The sequence below is a fragment of the Sciurus carolinensis genome, chromosome 5, assembly GCF_902686445.1.
Source record: "Sciurus carolinensis chromosome 5, mSciCar1.2, whole genome shotgun sequence".
NCBI classification, from domain to species: Eukaryota; Metazoa; Chordata; class Mammalia; order Rodentia; family Sciuridae; genus Sciurus; species Sciurus carolinensis.
In genome coordinates, this window is record NC_062217.1 from 60680778 (window position 1) to 60701003 (window position 20226).

At 33.5% G+C, this 20226-nt stretch overlaps 1 protein-coding gene across 9 annotated transcripts in view; it reads right to left on the bottom strand.

The window, feature by feature from the left end:
- The window catches only part of Pcdh9 (protocadherin 9), an 866304-nt gene that overhangs the window by 399154 nt on the left and 446924 nt on the right, over positions 1 to 20226 (bottom strand). The window contains exon 4 of one of the 9 annotated variants that reach the window (XM_047552460.1): positions 15062 to 15150. The exons of the other annotated variants lie outside the window; for them this stretch is intronic. Coding sequence (XP_047408416.1) covers positions 15100 to 15150 — 51 coding nt within the window. The 3' untranslated portion in view covers positions 15062 to 15099. Of the gene's footprint in view, positions 1 to 15061; positions 15151 to 20226 lie in introns of those variants that run through there. 9 annotated transcript variants of the gene reach the window in all.

Below are 20226 nucleotides of genomic sequence, written 5' to 3' on the forward strand. Positions count from 1 at the left end.
ACAGAGTTTCAAATTAATAAAAAGGAATTTATGAGCCATCAGAAACTAGCTTATAAACTAAAGATTGAATGCACATATAAAAGGATATAACATATCACATACGTTTACATACACTTATATGTGTAAATTACCACATATGCATGTAATCATGTAAAACTCAGGCAAAGTGAAGTTAACAGCATTACCAATCTTCTAGTACAGGCATATATAGGAAATTTGTATGAGGAAACTATGGTATAAAAAGTAATAAATTTAGAATAAATTTCATGAGATTAAATCTGATATTTGTTACTGTAGAAATTTATTCTTATCCTCTCAGGTAGGAATTTTAAAGATTAAATGAGAAGTAGATATATGAAAATAATTAGTAAATTTATTGGAATATTGTACTTATTAAATAAGAGTTGAGTAGATTTACATTTTGATTCACATACCTTACATGACCTGATAATTAAATATATCAGTTAAATATATAAATATATTAAATATATGTTACATATATGTCATATATTAACTATATGACAGTTTTATATGTAGTATTTATTTTCTTATACCTGAACTTTGGGTTTTGTAATGGGCTGAACTGTATCACCTCAATATTCACATGTTACAAACATAACTTTCTCAGAATGTGACTGCATTTGATTGTAAAGGCCTTAAGCAGGTGATTAAGTTAAAATCATGCCATTCTGTTGGGCACTAGTCCAATCTGGTGACTTTATAAGAAGACACAGCTTGAATACATAGAGAAATACCAAGAATTCATTAAGGAAGAAAGACCACGTGAGGGAAGGTAGACATTTCTAAGTCAAGAAGAAAGACGTCAGGAGAAACCAAACATAGTCAGACCTTGATCTTCTATCTCTAGCTTCACAAGCCACAAAAAAGTAAATTTCAATTGTTAAAGTAACCCAGTTTAATTTTGTATTTTGTTATGATGATATTTTGTTATGGCAGTCTTAACAAACTAATACAGATTTCTAATTAAAAACCAGTTTTCAAGGTAATGTCTAAAACCATTATGAAGTTTTGCTCAGACATTGAAAAATGGTCACTAAAATATTTTTAATTGCCCCCAAGCACTGTATAATAAAATAGACACAAAATGATGTGCATTTAATGAATAATCTTAGTAAAAGTTTAACAAATCAAAAGGCACAATAATTTTTATCTTTACTAATTCCTCAAAATAATCATTTTAGATAAGTTGCACTGAGCAGTTAGCATAAATCTATGTTCCTACCTCATTTCTATTTTCCATCTAAAAACACATAACTGCTTGTATTTTGGTTTTGCTTGGTTTACTATTATGCTTTTAGCATAGTGTTTCCAGAGGGATTAATTTAGCCTGCATACTGTTGTCTAGTCCTTATGTATATATAGGTCGGTGGTTCTTGAAGCTTTCTTTCTCATGTGTCTATTTCAGAACCTAATTAAAAGGTAAAGGTGTCCTGTCTAAGCATGAGCTACATACCACTTTGCAATCGATTTCAGAAGTTCACTAACACTATTATCATGGAGATCACTATTTATGTGTATGAAAAGACACATGGGAAAAAACTGGGTTCCTTTAAAGGAAATTATACAAAATGCTTGAGAGGAACCTGTGGGTCTGGAATGTCAGACACTCATGGTGGTGCAGAAATAACATGAAAGAACACTGAAAAATACGCAAAAGTCATACCAGGTTATCTCTTAGAATTATGTTTCATTTCATTGCCTTAAACATATCAATATTTTATTTTACTTTTATTGATTTAAATTAAAAGTTGGGAAGAATTGGTAAAGGATTCCAAATTTCAGTCAGGAGGAATAAGTTTTAAAACTCCATAGTACAACAGTGTGAATATAGTTAATGACAATGTATTATATACTTGAAAATAGATAAGAATGTAGATTTTAAGTGTGTTCACCAGAAAAATAGCAAGTTCAATAATGTATATATTAGTTACCTTGATTTAGCAATTCCACAACTTATACATATTTCAGAACACCATATTGTACATGATAAATTTATATAAATTCTGCCAGTTAAAAATAAAATTAAATTTAAAATGAATAATTTAATTAATTAATTTAAAAATCTATTGTAAGGAAACAACTAAAAATCAGGCAAGGCATGAGATAAAATCAAAGACTGTATCAGATTCTGACCTTTGTCTCCAAACCTAACTGTAAACAAGAGTTTAAACAGACATCAATATCATATAGCACATATTTATTATTTTTATAATATTTTTCAGGAGAAAGATATGAGCTTGACAGAGCCAAAATTCTTTTTTGCAACTTATACACCTGGATCACAGATCTAAAACTATGCCGATATACTCTAAAGCAAGATATTGGAAAAATGTTCATCAGGGATATCAGAGAACTACCTTTTTATTTCAAGAAACTAAAAGTAAACAAAAAGCATATTACTAATCCCTTATACTCAATATTAAATTTATGTAGTCTTCTAGCATATATCATACCCAAAATATATTCAAATGACAAAATACACACTCAGTATTTGTGTAAGTTACATATAAAGTCAAGGATGTTTTTACTTTGTATATTAAAGAAATGCTATATAAAAGGGCAAATACACATTTTATATATATTATATAATTTGCATACCTATTATATTGTCCCTCCAATCCCTTATTGTACTCAACCAAAAAAAATTAGGAAATTCAGACACAAGAAAAATTATACTATGCTCAATATGTTACTCTTTCAAGCTAAATATGAACAGAGTTTTCAACTGAAAGGAAACATGACTTTCTCGTCCCAGCTGGGACACTGGTACATTGACTTTCATAAATCAGACATCTCAAATTTATATAGTTCTGGCATTCACCGGTTTCCTCACCTCCAGCAATAAAATAAGATTGCTTGTAAATATAGAAAATAGTTTGGAATTTCTTTTCTGTATTTCTTGGTGTTATTTTGTATTTGTACATTCTCTTGTATAAAATGACAATATATTACAGAATAGGGTGGTCTGCATTCAAATTCAGTCTCATGACTTCTTCACTACATGATCTTCACTATGTGATTTTACTTTTTATTTTTGTGCCTCAGGTTCCTCATCTGGGAAATGGAATAGCAGTACCAAACTCATGAGACTCATAGAAATAACTGAGTTAATACATTTTTGCCAATTAGAATAATACTGGCATTTAGTAAAGTTTGAATTATTACTGATGATAATGGTCTCTTTTTCTTTTAAACATGACTTTTTTTCTAAATACCATACCTGAAGAGATTCCTGAATGTAAGAAAAGCTCTCCCTCTCAAATGCTAACATACAATTTTATTCTTGAGTTTAATTCATCAATGCTTCTAACACAAACACCAAGAGCATCACCTCAAAATGTGACCGGAATGATATGTTTTATTCAACAAATGCTAAATTGCTCCTGAGCAGGAGGTTTTCTAATTTGACTTGAGAGATCAACTGAGCAGGAGTGAGCTGGTTCCAACACCTCAGTACAATGCTAATGATTTTTTCATGTTGAATTAATAGGATTGAAATGTTTGTGATTTCAGCAGCTGTTGGGAACAGTGGGAGAGCTTCCACCAACACACCGACAGCCTTGTGCCCCTCACATGGCTGTGTTTAGATGAACAGGAATGCTAACAGTCTGTCTAGGGCATGCTAATCTTAAATTAATAATAATCATCTCATCAAAGGCAGCTATCGAACATCTCCCCATTTCCATGGAGAATTTGTATATATTTTTTAATGTTCATATGAAAGAGTAATTTGTTGTGCACATAAACTAATATTTATATCTTGAAGCAGGTGAGTGGCTACTATTTAGCTGTCTGATTAATTATCACAGCAAGAAATGATTAGGATTTGCCAACATATGGAACATTTTTACTTTGCTCAGGTACATTATTACTCCCTTAGATCTTTTCACTGACTCCCAGTGGCCTCCTGTTTAAAATTTAAAAGTTTCCTCTGAATTTGTATTGAGTTTTATCCTCTTAGAAATACTACTAACCAATTTATTTTCAGCTGATTTTTCCCAAACACATTGACATATTCATTTAATTAATTTTTTTTCTTATTTCTTTTTCTCTCCCAACACTTGGCATTACCTGTATGTTTGCCAATGCCTTTTCACTTGTCTGTTCTTTTGGTAAGTTTAGATTGCAAACAATATAACAGGATTTTTTAAGTATACTTTGCTTACAAGACGTAAACATAATGCTGTGCTAATAAGGAAAATAAAAAGAATTTTCACATATAAAAGTGTTTGAACTAAGATTTTAGGATCTTAGTTATAGATCCTATAACTGGTTTATAATAGCAATCATTTAAAATCTCAGAATATTTTCTGTATTTTAAATGAAATAAAATACTTGTGATAAGTGCAAATATCTGAAACACCCATGGATAAAGATGTCTGATATGTACAATTTATAATGAAATTATATTTCCTTTACATAAAAACCCCAAATTGTGGACGACAGTAACATGTTAGATGAATAGGCTAAAGAGAGAAAGAAATCAAGAATCAAAAAGGGATCAAATGTCATTGGTAGTAAAATATCTCTCAAAAAAAAAGGTACAAAAAATTGGGTCAAACATCTTTAAAAATCTCTTAGAAAAATCAACAAAAGTATATATTATTTGATTTGTATAAAAGGATTTTTTTTCCTAAAATGTTAGCATGTGACCTATTACTCCTTTGATGTAGAATTTTACATCAAATTTCCTCAAGAACAAATAGCAATTATTTTCACATCTGAAAGTTAAATTGAAATCAAGTGTACATAACCGAAGCAAAGATAAATTTTTCCTACTACCTTGATGAAAAAAAAAATCAACATTTTAGAATTCAATGGTAGAGGTAATATATAATAATACTTTGTATATAGTAAGTCTTGGGATGACTAAATGTGGTTGCCCCTTTTCTCCAACTTTCATGATTTGTTAGATTTCTTGATCAAATGCTTTCCTAATTACAAATTGTAAAAACAACTTTATAAATATTTTATAAAGAGGCATGTATTTATATTGAAAAAAGTATAGCTAAATCTGTTAAATATATGGCATGACACTAATTCTTTTCATTAGTGTTTTCATTGTGTCCAATGTGAATATATAATTCTAACTCTAGGTCTGAGACACATAGAGAGATGATCCAGAAATGTTCAATACATTTATGAGAGAATATTTTAAACTGGGAATAAAACTTTTGCCAAATAAATAATTTAATTATCAAGTGGTATTTTTTCCTCCAAATAATGTATGTGTACATGTGTTAATATATTATTCCAAAATAAAATATCTTAAATGTACATTTTTTCTAGGCATTCATCTAAGATAAGTACAAATTCACAAACACACACAAATTGAACCACATATATACACATATAATTTCCACATTATTAAGGAAGCTTTAAGACTTTTTCCTCCTAAAAAGATGACAATAATTACTAATTGTAGTGTCTAACCTCTAAAACCACATTGTCAGAACTTGTTCATTGTGTCCTAATTAGAAAGAGACCATTAGCATCAATGTTGTGAACCTTCATTGTAGTTCAGGATATGGTGTGGTACAACCAATTAAAACAAAAACATTTAAGGAGGTAAAGAAAGCATAAAAGCCAATTCATTAGACCTTCATGTTTTGGGTTCAGTGGTAACTGAAATGCACATTAAAGCAGAAAAACTTGAATTGCTGATACATCTCAAATAATATTATAGATGTGAAAGGTGGGAACACTTAGCTTGTATTACTGAACATACATCAATGGACAAGGTTACAGTGATGACTCAAACAGCTGTGAGGAATTATAGAAAACCACACCCAATAGTGATAGATATATATAAAGTGGATGCATTTAAGATTTATCTGTTAATGTTGAAACAATCTGAACATCAACTGTTCTATGAACTTGTCAAAGTTAGATTTATTCTGGAATTGAGTTCCCATCAGTTAAACAATAATAGGAATGGTAGGTTCAGATTGATATTTCCCCATTCTTCATCCCTCCAGAACAAATGTCATTAAGGTAGTTCTCTGGAAGTGATCATGTACTTTCAAAGGAAAGTATGCATTTGCTTTGATCTTAATTATTCTCCATGTATATATACTTTAAGGTCATGGTCATTCTGTCTCTACTTGATCACACAGGGGTGTAGTGTGTCAGTAGAGTGGACTCTATATGCAACTCACTAAAACTTGCTTATGGTGGATTGGGAAATGAAACCAATGGCAAAATTGTGTAATCATTCTAGATCCTTGTTTATAGTTATAATTATCAAAATATAATATTTCTTATGAATACACACACAAAAATAGAAATAGCTAGATTGTATATACTCCTCATCAGTACAAGGAGGTTCATCTTCTCAGGCCTCTGTATCCTCCAAAGATATGATGTGGGTGTGAGTGCACTGCAGCAACAGTTGCAATATTAACAATGATGTTACCTGGTTAAAATTCTACCTGTATTTTAGACAATCATCAGCTCTAATGGTAAGATGATAAAAATCCATCTGTACCCTCCTGCATCTACCCCAGGAGCATATCAACAATTACTACATCATAATCAACAATCACTTATAAAGTGCTCACCATGTGCCAAACAGCTGCACATTTATTTATTTATGTATTTGTGGTACCAGGGATTATCACAGGGGTGTTTAACCACTGAACTACATTCCTAGCTCTTTTTCTTTTTTATTTGAAACAGTGTTTCACTAAGTGCCTTAGGGTCTCACTAAATTATGGAGACTGGCCTCAAATTTGCAATCCTCCTGCCTTAGCCTCCTGAGTCACTGGGATTACAGTTGTGAAACACCATGCCAGGCCCAGGCAATTATACTTTTATCCTCAGAATAACTATGATCTAAGCATTACAATTTGATGGTTGTACATGAGAAAACTGTGCTTTAGAACCCAAGGTAGATAAATATATTAAGAAGGATTGGTACTATCAGAATTAATTTTAATTTCAAAATCAGTTTTCTTAAGTTCTATAGAAAGTTTTCTTTCCCATTACTACTAGTAGCTCAAAACTAGAATTTAGAATGAGTTTCTAACATATTTTAAAGTGAAATGCACGATTTCTGAAAACAGAGCAAATAGAAGAAGACAGATGTCTACCCCTTCAAACTATAGTTTTAATAATAGAATCTGCTAGTTTAAGCTCTGCTTCAAGAATGGGATGGGTATCTTAGCCAGGCGTGGTGGTACAGGCCTGTAATCCCAGTGGTTTGGGAGGCTGAGGCAGGAGGATGGTGAGTTCAAAGACAGCCTCAGCAAATGTGAGGTGCTAAGCAACTCAGTGAGATCCTATTTCTAAATAAAATACAAAATAGGACTGTATATGTGGCTCGTTGGCCAAGTGTCCCTGAGTTCATTCCCTAGTACCAAAAAAAATGTATGGGATGAATTAGGAAACAGAATCTACTCCAACAAAATCACAAGGACTTTACATTGGCCCATCCATTGCATCCTAACTCTAGAGTCTACAAAAGGAAAAAAAAAAGAAAAAAAAAAAAAAAAAAAAAAAAAAAAAACAGTCCTTAAAGAAGACAATATTAAGCATAAGCAAAAAACTGTATAGGTACAATGAAAATGGTGTTTTTAGTTTCTTGCCCTTTTTTTATTTGCGCTCTTGCTCACCACAAACATGAGTCAAAGGTAAGATATGTAGTTTTCTAAAAAAAAAAAAAATGGGTATCATCCAATCTTAGGTAAAGGGGAAAGACACCATTATTATTAAAAAAGAGAATGATGGATATTCTTTATAGAATAGATTCATATTAAAATGAATTAATTACTAAACAATAAGAAAATGCATTAAATATGTGAGATAAATTATCTCAGGTAAAATATATGGAATAGAAAAAATGATTTTACAAAATTAGTTAGTCATAAGTAATAACCATTTAAACAACTGACTGTCCTGGTTATAGTTTTGTCTTGAAATGATGACTTCTAGCAGCGAAAAGGATGAACTAAAGAACAGAACAAAAAGAATCTGAAGACTACAACAATGGCCTAGGTGAGAATGTCTTCTTCAAATAAAGAAGTGACATCAGGAGTGGAGGAAAGAGGATTTATGAAGTATTTAAGAAATAAAAGGACAAATCTTGATGCTTGATGGAATTGGAACTTGAAGAAAATAGAGAAATAAGAGATAACTTTACAACTAAGCTGTAAATCTTGTTAAAGGCAAAATTAATCAGGAATTGCTACAATTCTAGGACCCATGAAAAATGAAAGTGTAAGACCCTTTGTTCAAAAGAATTAAGAATTTGAAGATGGCAACAGCAGAGCACTAAATCAAGCACAGAGTCCTGTTGCTCACAGTGCCCTAGGTGACTGCTTGGGCTATCCATGAAACCAAAACTGAAACTCATTTACTAATTTACTGAAACATGAAATAGGAAAACAAAAGAAAATATATTGAAAAATATTAAGTAACTAATCCTTTAATTCAATTTATATTATATAAATAGAATAAACAAGAGCTGAATCTCTTTCAGAGCCTCCTCTTCTGGCCCCATTTGGGCTTCTTCCATCTATGGCTGTTCTGTCATTGATAGTTAACTTTGCCTCTTACTAACAGTAGGAATCATACCTCCTTGCAAGGTCTTGGTTCTATGGTACAACAGCAGAGTCAGGCCATTTTGTTGAGGACCCTGGATCTGTGTTCCATGTCTCAGCCACAGAAAACCTGTGTGGGGTGGAAGGGAGGAAAGACAAGGGATGTGGAGAGTGGGAGGGTGTTCTGGCCTGCCCTGGTCTCTCAGACCTTCTGTGCTCTGCTGGAGCTGAGACTTTGCTCTTCTCCAATCACACAGGGTGGGATAAGGACACATAATCTACTGGGGTCAGAGTAAAAGCAGTCACCCCACTGTGATCTAGTCTGTGTCCTTTTCTTTGGGGGTGACATATCTGCCTGTCAGAGTTTATACAAGGAAGGTGGGGATCCTTTGTCGACCTTGCAGGTATATTTGACACCTGAGACACACTATTTCTCTTTCTGAGGCCAATGAGAAAGTCAAAGCACATTTCCTTTTCAATAGAGGGAGGTCCCACTGCCCTCTTTGGGAAAGAGAGAGCTTTTGAGACACAAAACTCAGCTCTCTATTTATGTAAGTGCAAACAGAGTAAGCACAGGGGACAGGACATGAGATTGGGGCTGTTGGAGCCAAAGTGGGGATTTCCTGACATGGGATGTAACTCTCCTAAACTGAGATTAGGGGAATAATGGAGGACTATTGCTCTGCCTCTGCTAATGGAAGACTTGAGAGGGTGAAGAAGTCCTCTCCTAATTGTGTGAAAGAGGCCAAAAAGTGAAAGTGGAATTTTAACTTGTGTCTACACTCTCAGTAAAACTGCATTTCTATTTGTAATAATAGAAAGCAAAATCTTCACCTCCAAAGAACACATTGTTTTAAAAAAAAAAAAAAAGAATAATAAAAATTAAATTTAAAAAATACATTAGGATGCTGTATGAAAGGAAAAACTTCTATAACAAAATACAGCAAATATAATCATTTACAATCGTCTTGGGTTGAATTTTTTTTTTAATCTAAAAATGTTTTGCCTAGGATAAACAGAAAGGGTTTGGAAAGAAAATATCAGAATAAGTTCAAAAACAAAATGAACATAGCTATAACAATAAAGCATTGGTAAGGGAAAGGTAGAAAAGTTACATGTATATTAAACAAATATATAAAACTACTGAGAATAGATGATATATTTTACTTATACCAAATATAATGTATAGCATTTAAGATTTAGTGAGAACACACTCATGAAGTTGGACTTCCAAGACATGAAGTATCAGAAACACTAGGAGTACTTCAATTCTTCATTAAACACTAATTCACAACAAACAGCTGACAATAGACCCAACTTTCTCATTCTTTTACTTTATCTCTTTGCTAATGTCTCTCCTCTGCCTTCCAACATATCCACCCCCACTTCAGGGAATTTAGTTTTCTTTGGCATTTATATTTCATAATAACATAGGTACCTTGGAAGTTCCGAAACAGAGCAAATAGACTGCAACTCATCAAATATACTTTATTTCATTTTACAGATACATGAAAAGGAATAACATTTTGCCCCCAGCTCAATTCTTCTATCTCTTTTTTCTTTTTGGATCTCCCAATGACTTCAAAGAGAAATTTTCTCTGAGAGAATTGATCAAGGCTTGTAATGTATAAATCTGAGTTCTTTAATGCCAAGATATAAAATCACAATAATTCATTTAAAAAAAATAAACAAAAGGGCCAGCAAAAACAATAGCAATTATGAACCCCCTATATTATTAAATCTCTTGACCTTACTGAAAGAGCCAGAATTTTACTGTTCATATACCAATAATGTAATTCGTACAGTTATTTGTTATGTTAATAATTACATCCTAGTAGAACAATTTGGTGATCTCTCGAAAGTCAGCAACTGAGATGTTAATTATTGTAAAGCCACATTGTTCAACAGAATTTTCATCACTTCAATTATGGACATGGTGCCTGAACTGTCTAATGTGGTAGCCATTAGCCTGATTTACCTATTTAACAGATGAAATGTGGCACTTACAACAGAAGAACTATACTTGTAATTTTGTTTAATTTTTAATTAATTAAAAATTTAAATTTAGATAGCCACTAAACCTATACTGAGCAGCACAGTTCCAGTGGCACACCTATACTGCTAGACGGGTGTGCAGCGATAAGTAGAACCAGTATCGGACTCATTATGGTTTAGTGCAGATGACGATGCACAAGGAATGAAAAGACAAGTTTCAAGGAAGAACTGTGTGGAAAAACATGATTGGAAAAAAAGCAGCAGTTGATCTAATATGACCACAGAGAAAAGAAAGGTCACGTGGAGGCTATGAGCTTTAGGCCGAAACTTGAATTATAGGACTGTCCAACCAAGAAAACAGATCAAGGTAAGTGTCTATGTGACTGAAGAGCAGCAGAAACCGAGGCTTACCCATGTTAACTTTACATGGAACGGATAGAAACATGTGCCTGGAGTGGAGGGAGCAGGAGAGAGAAAGACACAACTCCGGGGGGAAGATTTGTCTAAAACTGAGTATTTTTAAAAGTCTTGGATTTTTTTTTTTTTAATTATGAAAGTATTGCATTTTTAATGGGAAAGAAACAATATTATGTTTATGAGTTTAAATTTTTACTTTCATTATTTTATTTAGAATGAACTAGACAGAGCAAAAATAGGTTCTGCAGAGAAAAGGTAGGAAGGTGTTGCAGTTGTCTGGTTTGATGTGGCATTGACTTTTGAAGAGGAAAGAGGCAGAAGGATCAAAAGTGCATGAGCGTGTACACACACACACACACACACACACATACATACACAACCCACATATAAAGGATTAGACATTGGGACTAAGGGTTGAGACTTCAACAGGAAGGTAAATGAACCTCATTCAGATGGAGAGTACAGAAGAAAAATAAACTGTTTAAATTGACTTGTTTTAATTAATTGAAGCCAGAGGGAGGATCAAGGGCAAGTTCAAGCTTGAAATACAAATTTTGTAATCTTCAAAAAGGAGACAGTTATTTTTTTCATTATGATTGGAATTTATGGATTAAGTTAGGACAACTCTTCAGGGTTTCTTTTTACTATAAAATTTATCCTAATCTATTGAAATATTTAATATTTTGTGAATCTTTCTCACCTGTTGATACTGCACATTTTTTTACCTTATTATATTTGTATTTTGAAAAAAACTTCAATAGATACTCAAAATAAATTTGTTAGAGGAATTTTATAATTATAAATAGAAAGAAGATAATGTCATCCAATCAAAATGCTTAGCTCAGAGGATCCTGATTGGAGGGATTCAGTGGACACAGCAGACTCTTTATTAGACTCCTATGTATTATCTGTCTCTTCACTCTCAGCTCAGCTCTCTGTAAAAAACACTTTCCATACATTCACTCAAAACTCACCACTGCTGAATCCTTCCAGATGAATGACACTGCTTTGTTAAATAATATGGCAAAAGGCATAATATATCATAACTTGCTTGTTTTAAGGGACTCAGACAACAAATACAGTGTCAAAGATACACATGGGAATAAATTAATATTGTGAACACAGACTTTGTGGAAATAACACTAATATTGATTTAATTTTTTTATTAGATAGAAGTGCATTGATTATAAATGAGGTCAAGGTAATCATTTATTTTCTTCTAATTTCTGGCAACATGGTGGTGTGTACTTCTTTCTGAACCTCCTCTTAATATTTGGACTTCCTGACTTCCTGACTTTTCCTCCATTCTCTTTGTTGTAAGAGGTGTGTAAGGGTATGGCACTGCAGGAACTGGAAAGGGGTAAGCTCATTTATGAAGCATATCTTTTAGTCCACAGCTTTCAAAAAACATTTTTGAAGAAATTAAGAAAATGTCATAACATAGTCTATATGTGCTATAAGCATTCTGAATCCTTCAGAATTTCATAGAATTCTCGGTTTCTCTATGGAACACAAGTCAATTAATTATGCAGCTATGAAATAAATATATTAACTAGATAAAACTAGTATGAATGGAAATACATACAGCATTTATATAAGAAACTAAAATAAAAAATTTAGTCCATCCTACTTCAAATTATAAATCATACTTGTCCACTGACTAATTTGTAAGAGGTCCAAACTAAGAAAGAAATTACATATCATTGTCTATATAGACATATAGCTATATATTTAGAAATACAATCTAAAACAAATATCAAGATTCAAAGGTGGGTTGAAATTTATAAGAAATGAAAATATACCTCTCAAATTTATTTATTTGTTTATTTATTTATTTATATCTATGATTTGTTAACTATTTCTTTTTTTATGTATTTATTTTTACAGACTGTGTTTTGATTCATTATACACAAACGGGGTACAACTTTTTGTTTCTATGGCTGTACATGATGTAGATTCATACCATTCTTATAATCATACATGTACATAGGGTAATGATGTCTGTCTCATTCCACCATCTTTCATGCCCCTGCCCCCTTCCCCTCTCATTTCCCTCTACGTAATCCAAAGTTCCTCCATTCTTCTCTTATCCCCCACTATCCTACCCCCTAGAATTTATTTTTATTTGAAGAAATATTTTATTAATGAGAAACAAATTATATGAATTATATCAATGTGCAATGCATTAGAGATAAATCACTTATCTCAATGTACTCAGCTTGTAAAGCACTTTGGGATATTTACTTTTTTGCTTCCTCTACACAAAGTCAAAATTCAAATAATCCCCAAAACTGTAACATTAACATGTTTAAATTATTTTAATCCATAACACCAAAAATATGCTGAACCCAGATCAAAACTTAAAAATCATACTTCTATAACCATTAGTGTAAAATAAATTTAACCCTCACAATATTCTTATGAGATAGTTATTCAGGTTTTCCAAAGATGAAATCCAGTAACTATGAAAATTGCTGACATTACCCAGGTAGTGCATTCTAAATGTTTTAGAGAGTTAGGACTCTCTTGTTCCTAAACCTGCAAACATTCTTAGAAGACTGACTGACATCTTGTAGAGAGCTAGAATGAAATGAAGAAGGGGAGCTGTGAATAAAAGGGGATTACTTTGACATTAACCTCATCATTTTTTCACTATGCAGTATAACACTCAGCTAAATCAAGAGATAGGATTTTCTTTTTTTCACAAAAGCTATAGATATCCACTACACTGCAGATACCTATTGGCTAGCCCTCTTCAAAGTAAAAAAGCAAATGGTCTTCTGAAATTCCTATTAATTGCATCTTTAACAAAAAATGTACTCTCACCCCAAAGTGCATTACAAGCTGAGAATGTTGAGACAAGTGATTTATCTCTAATACATTCCACATTGATATAATCTCTCTGAAATTGGGAGGTTGGAGGTCTCCAGTGTTGGAAATGAAGGAATCTCTTAAGAGCAATCAATAGAAAATAAATAATACATGACCTGGATGTGGAAATGTCTTGGAAAACAAAGACCCAGAGAAAAGGGAGGAGCACAAAGAAAAGCCTGATGAGTGTGAATTTGACAAAGGCACAGATGTTCTCCCGGGCCCACTTGGATCCCAAACTCATGTGTTCAAATGGCTGTTGATGAGGAAGACTACACACTTGAGAGTGGCTTTCTGTGTATGTCAATATCCTTTGCATCTTTCAGAGCTGCCTTATTAATGATAAGTGCCCAACAATTGCAATCATATCTGGACAATAACTGTCCTATTGCTCAACAGAGCGAAGGTATAGCTATTGTTTTAAATAATTTAAAATTATATTTAGGCCTACGAATGTATAATTAAGTGTCTATTGTCCATAAAGCACAAGCACAAGCTTAAGAAAAAAACCTTTTAAGCTCATAATTACTGGATTTTAAAAATTATGAGAAATATAGAAAATGTGACTATAATTATGTTTACCAAAACCTAGCATATCAGAACAATGAAAAAAAATCGAAGAATCTTGACTGAGATATGACTAAGATAAATGACAATTTTGTAAACCATGAGCTAACTCATTAAATTGATTTCCATATGAAGAATTAAAGTCTGAAAATGTAAATAGGTTTAAGAATTCTATTAATGACAAATTACTGTTCACTATTAGAGATTACGAGGAGATATTGGTAAATGGATCTATAAGCTTTGATGTTGATATCAATGAGGTCAACAAGTTACTTCTTTTGTAGCACAACTTTTGATGCAATATCAATCTGAATCTATTGCTCCATATAATGGAAGTTCCAATTCTCATATTTCTATACACCTATTTCTGAAGCTTATATATGTATATTTTAAATTAAAAAGAATTTATTTCTACTCCCAAGGGACTATGGTGGATATTGATAATCATATTTCAAGTTCTGTTCTCTGTTTATTTTATAGTAACAGAATTTTATAGCTTGGAATGGTTGCCCAGCTAGAGGTCTATATTTTCCAGCACCCCTTGCAGCTAGGTTTGGTGATGCAGTTGATTTCTGGGTCAAAATTCACTTGAGATCATCAATGCCCTTTCCCTCTGTCTTTTCTAGAGTGACATTGAAAGCATAGTTGAAGATGGTAGATCTGTCCTTTCTTAGATCTTTGAATGATTTCATGGGAACACAGCAATTTTTGACCTAGAGTAGTTGATTTGGATGGCTACCTAAAAAAAAAAAAAAAAAAAAAAAAAAAAAAACTTTGCTTCACTTAACACTTACTTCATTGTATCTTTAAGGCATTAAATTATTTTCATTCCTTTGATAAGGGCTCACTTTAAATTCACCACAACACAAGAATAGTTCTGAGAGTTCAGGATCAGTTTTACTTAAATTGGCACTACTGGTTTTTTCCATCCATTTAGTTGTTCAATCAAATTGTTTTACCTTCACTAAAATTTTTAAACTCCTTGAAACATATAAATGATGGGAAAAAGGCCATGGAATTTACCGTTCAGAATTAAAGCACAGTATATACTGTTCAGAGTTTTTATATTTTGAACCTGGAATGCTTCCCAAAGGCCTATGTGTTGAAGACCTTGAACACTATTAGAAGGTGGTAGATCCTTTAAGAGATGAGAAGCAGTTGGAGGAAGTTAGGTCCCTGGGAAAAAGACCTTTGCTCTTTTTTTTTTTTTTTTTTTTTTGTAACTTCCCAGAAACCTTAAGGTGAATAGTCCTCATCCATCAAGTGCTCCTATCATTATGTACTGTGTTAACAAAGTCCTAAGCAACAGAAAAACAACCATAGACAGAAACTTCTGAAACCATGAGCCAAAATATCTCTTTCTTCCTTTTAAGATATCTCAGGCATTTTGTCACAGTTTCAGAATACTAACATCACTCAGGTAACAGTATTAATTCACCCTTCAAAAAAAGGGGAAAATGGTTAACAATTGTAGAAAGAAAATAACCAATAATAATTTTAATATGTACCAGATAATATTGAAGCATTTCAAATATCATCTAAAGCAAATGTTTTTGTGTAGATGGAGTAAAGGAATACATCAAATGAGATTTGACCAATTTCTGAGCACATGAGTAATACAGTACTTAAAATTTTTCATTATTTAAAAACTGAAATAGTTCAAAGACTTAGTATAAAATCTTTGGCCTATTCTTAAATGAATTTGAAATTTAAAATATTACTAATTATCTCTTCAATGTATCCAGCATTATTAAATGTTATAGTCATGGACAAAGTAAAGATAAGTAATGTGCAAAATAAATATTTTTTCTAAGATTTGTATCTTAAAAGTGACAATATAAAACATAAATAATGGAAAGTATGAGTCAGTCTATTTTGTGAGTATCCATGTTAGCACAGGACTCTCAAGAAATGAAAAAAGAAATGGCACAGATACACACTATATAGCAGTTCGTATCTAAATTCAGAGACCAGTATTTTAAGTAAAAGATTATTTAAATTTTGCATGCATGTAGGGTGTATGTACTTACATAAATTAAATTTTGTAATAATGCATATTATATTTTGTGTTTAATCTATACACATCAGTACAGGAATGCATAATATAGGTACCAAGGTAGAAAATAAACATATAGTTCAGACAAGGCAACTTGCCAACAAGAAGAAGGTATATTTAATTATATAGCAGTTATACCAAAAGATAACATGGTGACCAAATAAAAGGCAATATTTAGTTGCAAGAGTATGAAAGATAAATGCACAATGTGGTAAAAATGAGCCTAGCTTATTCATTAGTTCCCATCATTCTATACATAAGACATCTATTAAAACTTAATTTGAGCAGTTTTATAGCCATCCTATAAAGTTTTATAGGTTTTTATAGGTGTCCTATATATAGGATGATAAGACATAATAGATGAAGGTAATGGTGATTCCACCCAAGCAGATAGAATTTTCCATTCCAGATTAAAAATAGATCTGTTAAATCCAGATATTTTATACTTATAACTCTGCCATACCTTTTCTTAGAAATGACTGATGAGAATTCCAAAAGAGTAGGAAAAGGAACTGTAGATAAACCTTGATTTACAATGGTGTTAATCTCCCAATAAATCCACGTAAGTTAAAAAAAAAAAGTAAAATGCACTCAGAACACAACCTACCAGACATAGTTTAGCAACACAGCCTATGATTGAATATCAGTTACCCTTGTTATCAAGGGGTTGACAGGGAAATGTTGCCCATTGTTTCTGCCCAGCTTTGCAAGAGAAAATCATATTACATATGGTTGGCCTAGGGAAGAAGATTTAAAATTTAAAATATGAAGTATTTTTTTCTGTTGAACAAACCTCACTGTTGCACCATCCCAAACTCAAGAAATTGTAAACTGTAAGTTTAGGACCATCTGTATATCATCTCAGTGGACAGGAAAGGATAAGAAGTCAATCCTATTGAAAGCATGACAATTCAGAGGAGACGGCAATATCACCATCACTGACCACAGAGTGGAAGTCATAGAAAAGAGTCCTTTTAAGGGTTCTTGGACTGAGATCACCTTGATCACAGGTTTTGTTTAATAGTCATCTCAGTACCTTAATCTCTTCAAAACTTAAAATTGAACAATTGTAAATAAGGCTTTTTATGTTACATTCCTTGAGAAGTGTGATATGTGCAAGATAATTATTATGTATTATAATAATTATACACAAACATACATATGTGCATGTGTATACTAAAAAGCAAACCAGCCATTGCTTCTTGTGCTGTCTTTACTTTAGGTAAAAAAAAAAAAAAAGTTTGAGTTAAACAAAGTTAAAGCCAATTAAAAGAATGACCCAGGCAACAAGAAGATTGTGATTCGGGCAGGAGTTGAGTTCCTTCAGTACATTTGGGTTGGCGCCATTAACATTTGCATGTAAAACTTTCTATATAGATTATATGAGCTGTTCCAATTCCAGACCTTGAATCAACCATAGATCATTAAGTTATACCTCTATTAAGTGAAAGGTTAAATAGTTCAAAGAAAGTGAAAGGAATTCTCATAACATGTGGTAATTTTATAATTAGCTTAAAAATGCCTGTTTTTCAAGAAAAGAAAATAATTAAAGAAAGAAATGAGCAATAACCTTATTCTATGACCTTTCAAGTAGATCTGTGGAATGGAGTTCAAAGTCATGGGCAGGGCGTTTCAGCTTTCCCAGCACAGCACAAAGTCAGTGAGCTCTGAGCAGGCAAAGAAGTGATCAACCATGCCAGAAATGCTTTTACAACTTTGCACCATTTGTGAGTGTTGTGTAATTGATTAAGAAAACCATGATTTATTGATATTTTCTATAGATATGTATAAAATTTGTTACCAGAATTCAAAAATAGTATAAAAATGTAAGGTGAAAGGAGAAAGTATTTTCTCAATGCCTTTATAAAATGTATAAAATTTTGGAGCGATCCAAGATGGCGGCCTAGAGGGAGACTGCACCCCCAGTCGCTCCAGAACCCAGGAGTTAAGAAGGGGAGGCATTGAGAGACTCGGACTGAAATAGAGCCACAGGTGAGTCTGCCCACTGGGTAAAGCTCGGTTCAGGTGGCAGGCCCAGATAGAGGTGGCTTATCGGAGACGGGCAGGGCAGCTAGAGTCATCCACAGGCAGCCCTGCGCACTCCGGCGGTGGGCCCCGCCCACACAGCCAGCTTCTCCAGGTTCTTGGAATGGAACTGGCCCGCTAGTGAGAGCCTTTCTGACCAGAACAAGCTCCGAGTCCCGGAGCCACTGCAGCGCAGCATACTCCGGCAACAAACCAGCGGAGAGCCTCGATCCGCAAGCAGCCTCTGGGATCAGGGCAGGGCAGTCAGAGACCTCTTCAGGCGGCTCTGCCCACTCTGGCTGCAGGCTCTCTTCACGGGGCGATCCAAGATGGCGGCCTAGAGGGAGACTGCACCCCCAGTCGGTCCAGAACCCAGGAGTTAAGAAGGGGAGGCATTGAGAGACTCGGACTGAAATAGAGCCACGGGTGAGTCTGCCCACTGGGTAAAGCTCGGTCTGGGTGGCAGGCCCAGATAGAGGTGGCTTATTGGAGCCAGGCAGGGCAGTTAGAGTCTTCCCAAGGTAGCCTTCCACACTCCGGCAGTGGGCTCCTCCCACACGGCCAGCTACACGGTGCAGGCCCACAGTGAGAGCATTTCCGCACAGAGCCAGTTCCAAACCGTAGAACCAGTAGGGGGCTAGGGGCAGTTTTCTTCGGATGAGCTGCTTTATCAGATTCCTCCAAGACATCAGGCTACTGAAGGCTGGGAGGTGATACACTGGAAATCTACCGGGACACTATAAGCCAATATCGGAAAACTGCAATATCTCAGGGTCCCACTGACAACTGAACAATATGAGAAAACAAGGGAAGAAAATGTCCCAAACAAACCTAGATACTACATCAATAAAACCCAATGACAGCACAGCAGAAGAAATGTCAGAAAGGGAGTTCAGAATGTACGTAATTAAAACGATCAGGGAAGCTAATAAGAAGATGAAAGAGCAAATGCAGGCATTAAATGATCGCACCAATCAACAGTTAAAAGACCAAATATGGGACGCAAGAGATCATTTCAATAAAGAGTTAGAGATACTGAAAAAAAAAACAAACTGAAATACTTGAAATGAAGGAAACAATAAACCAAGTTAAAAACTCCATAGAAAGCATAACCAATAGGATAGAACACCTGGAAGACAGAACCTCAGACATTGAAGACAAATTATTTAATCTTGAAAGCAAAGTTGGCCAAACAGAAAAGATGGTAAGAAATCATGAACAGAATCTACAAGAATTATGGGATCTCATGAAAAGGCCAAATTTAAGAATTATTGGGATTGAGGAAGGCTTAGAGAAAGAAACCAAAGGAATGAACAATCTATTCAATGAAATAATAACAGAAAATTTCCCAAATCTGAAGAATGAAATGGAAAACCAAGTACAAGAGGCTTATAGAACTCCAAACATACAAAATTACATCAGACCCACACCAAGGCACATTATTATGAAAATACCTAACATACAAAATAAAGACAGAATTTTAAAGGTCGCGAGAGAAAAGAATCAAATTACATTCAGAGGGAAACCAATAAGAATATCAGCAGATTTTTCAATCCAGACCCTAAAAGCTAGAAGAGCCTGGAACAACATATACCAAGCCCTGAAAGAAAACGGATGCCAACCAAGAATCTTATACCCAGCAAAACTTACCTTCAAATTTGACGATGAAATAAGATCCTTCCATGATAATCAAAAGCTAAAGGAATTTACAAAAAGAAAGCCAGCATTACAGAA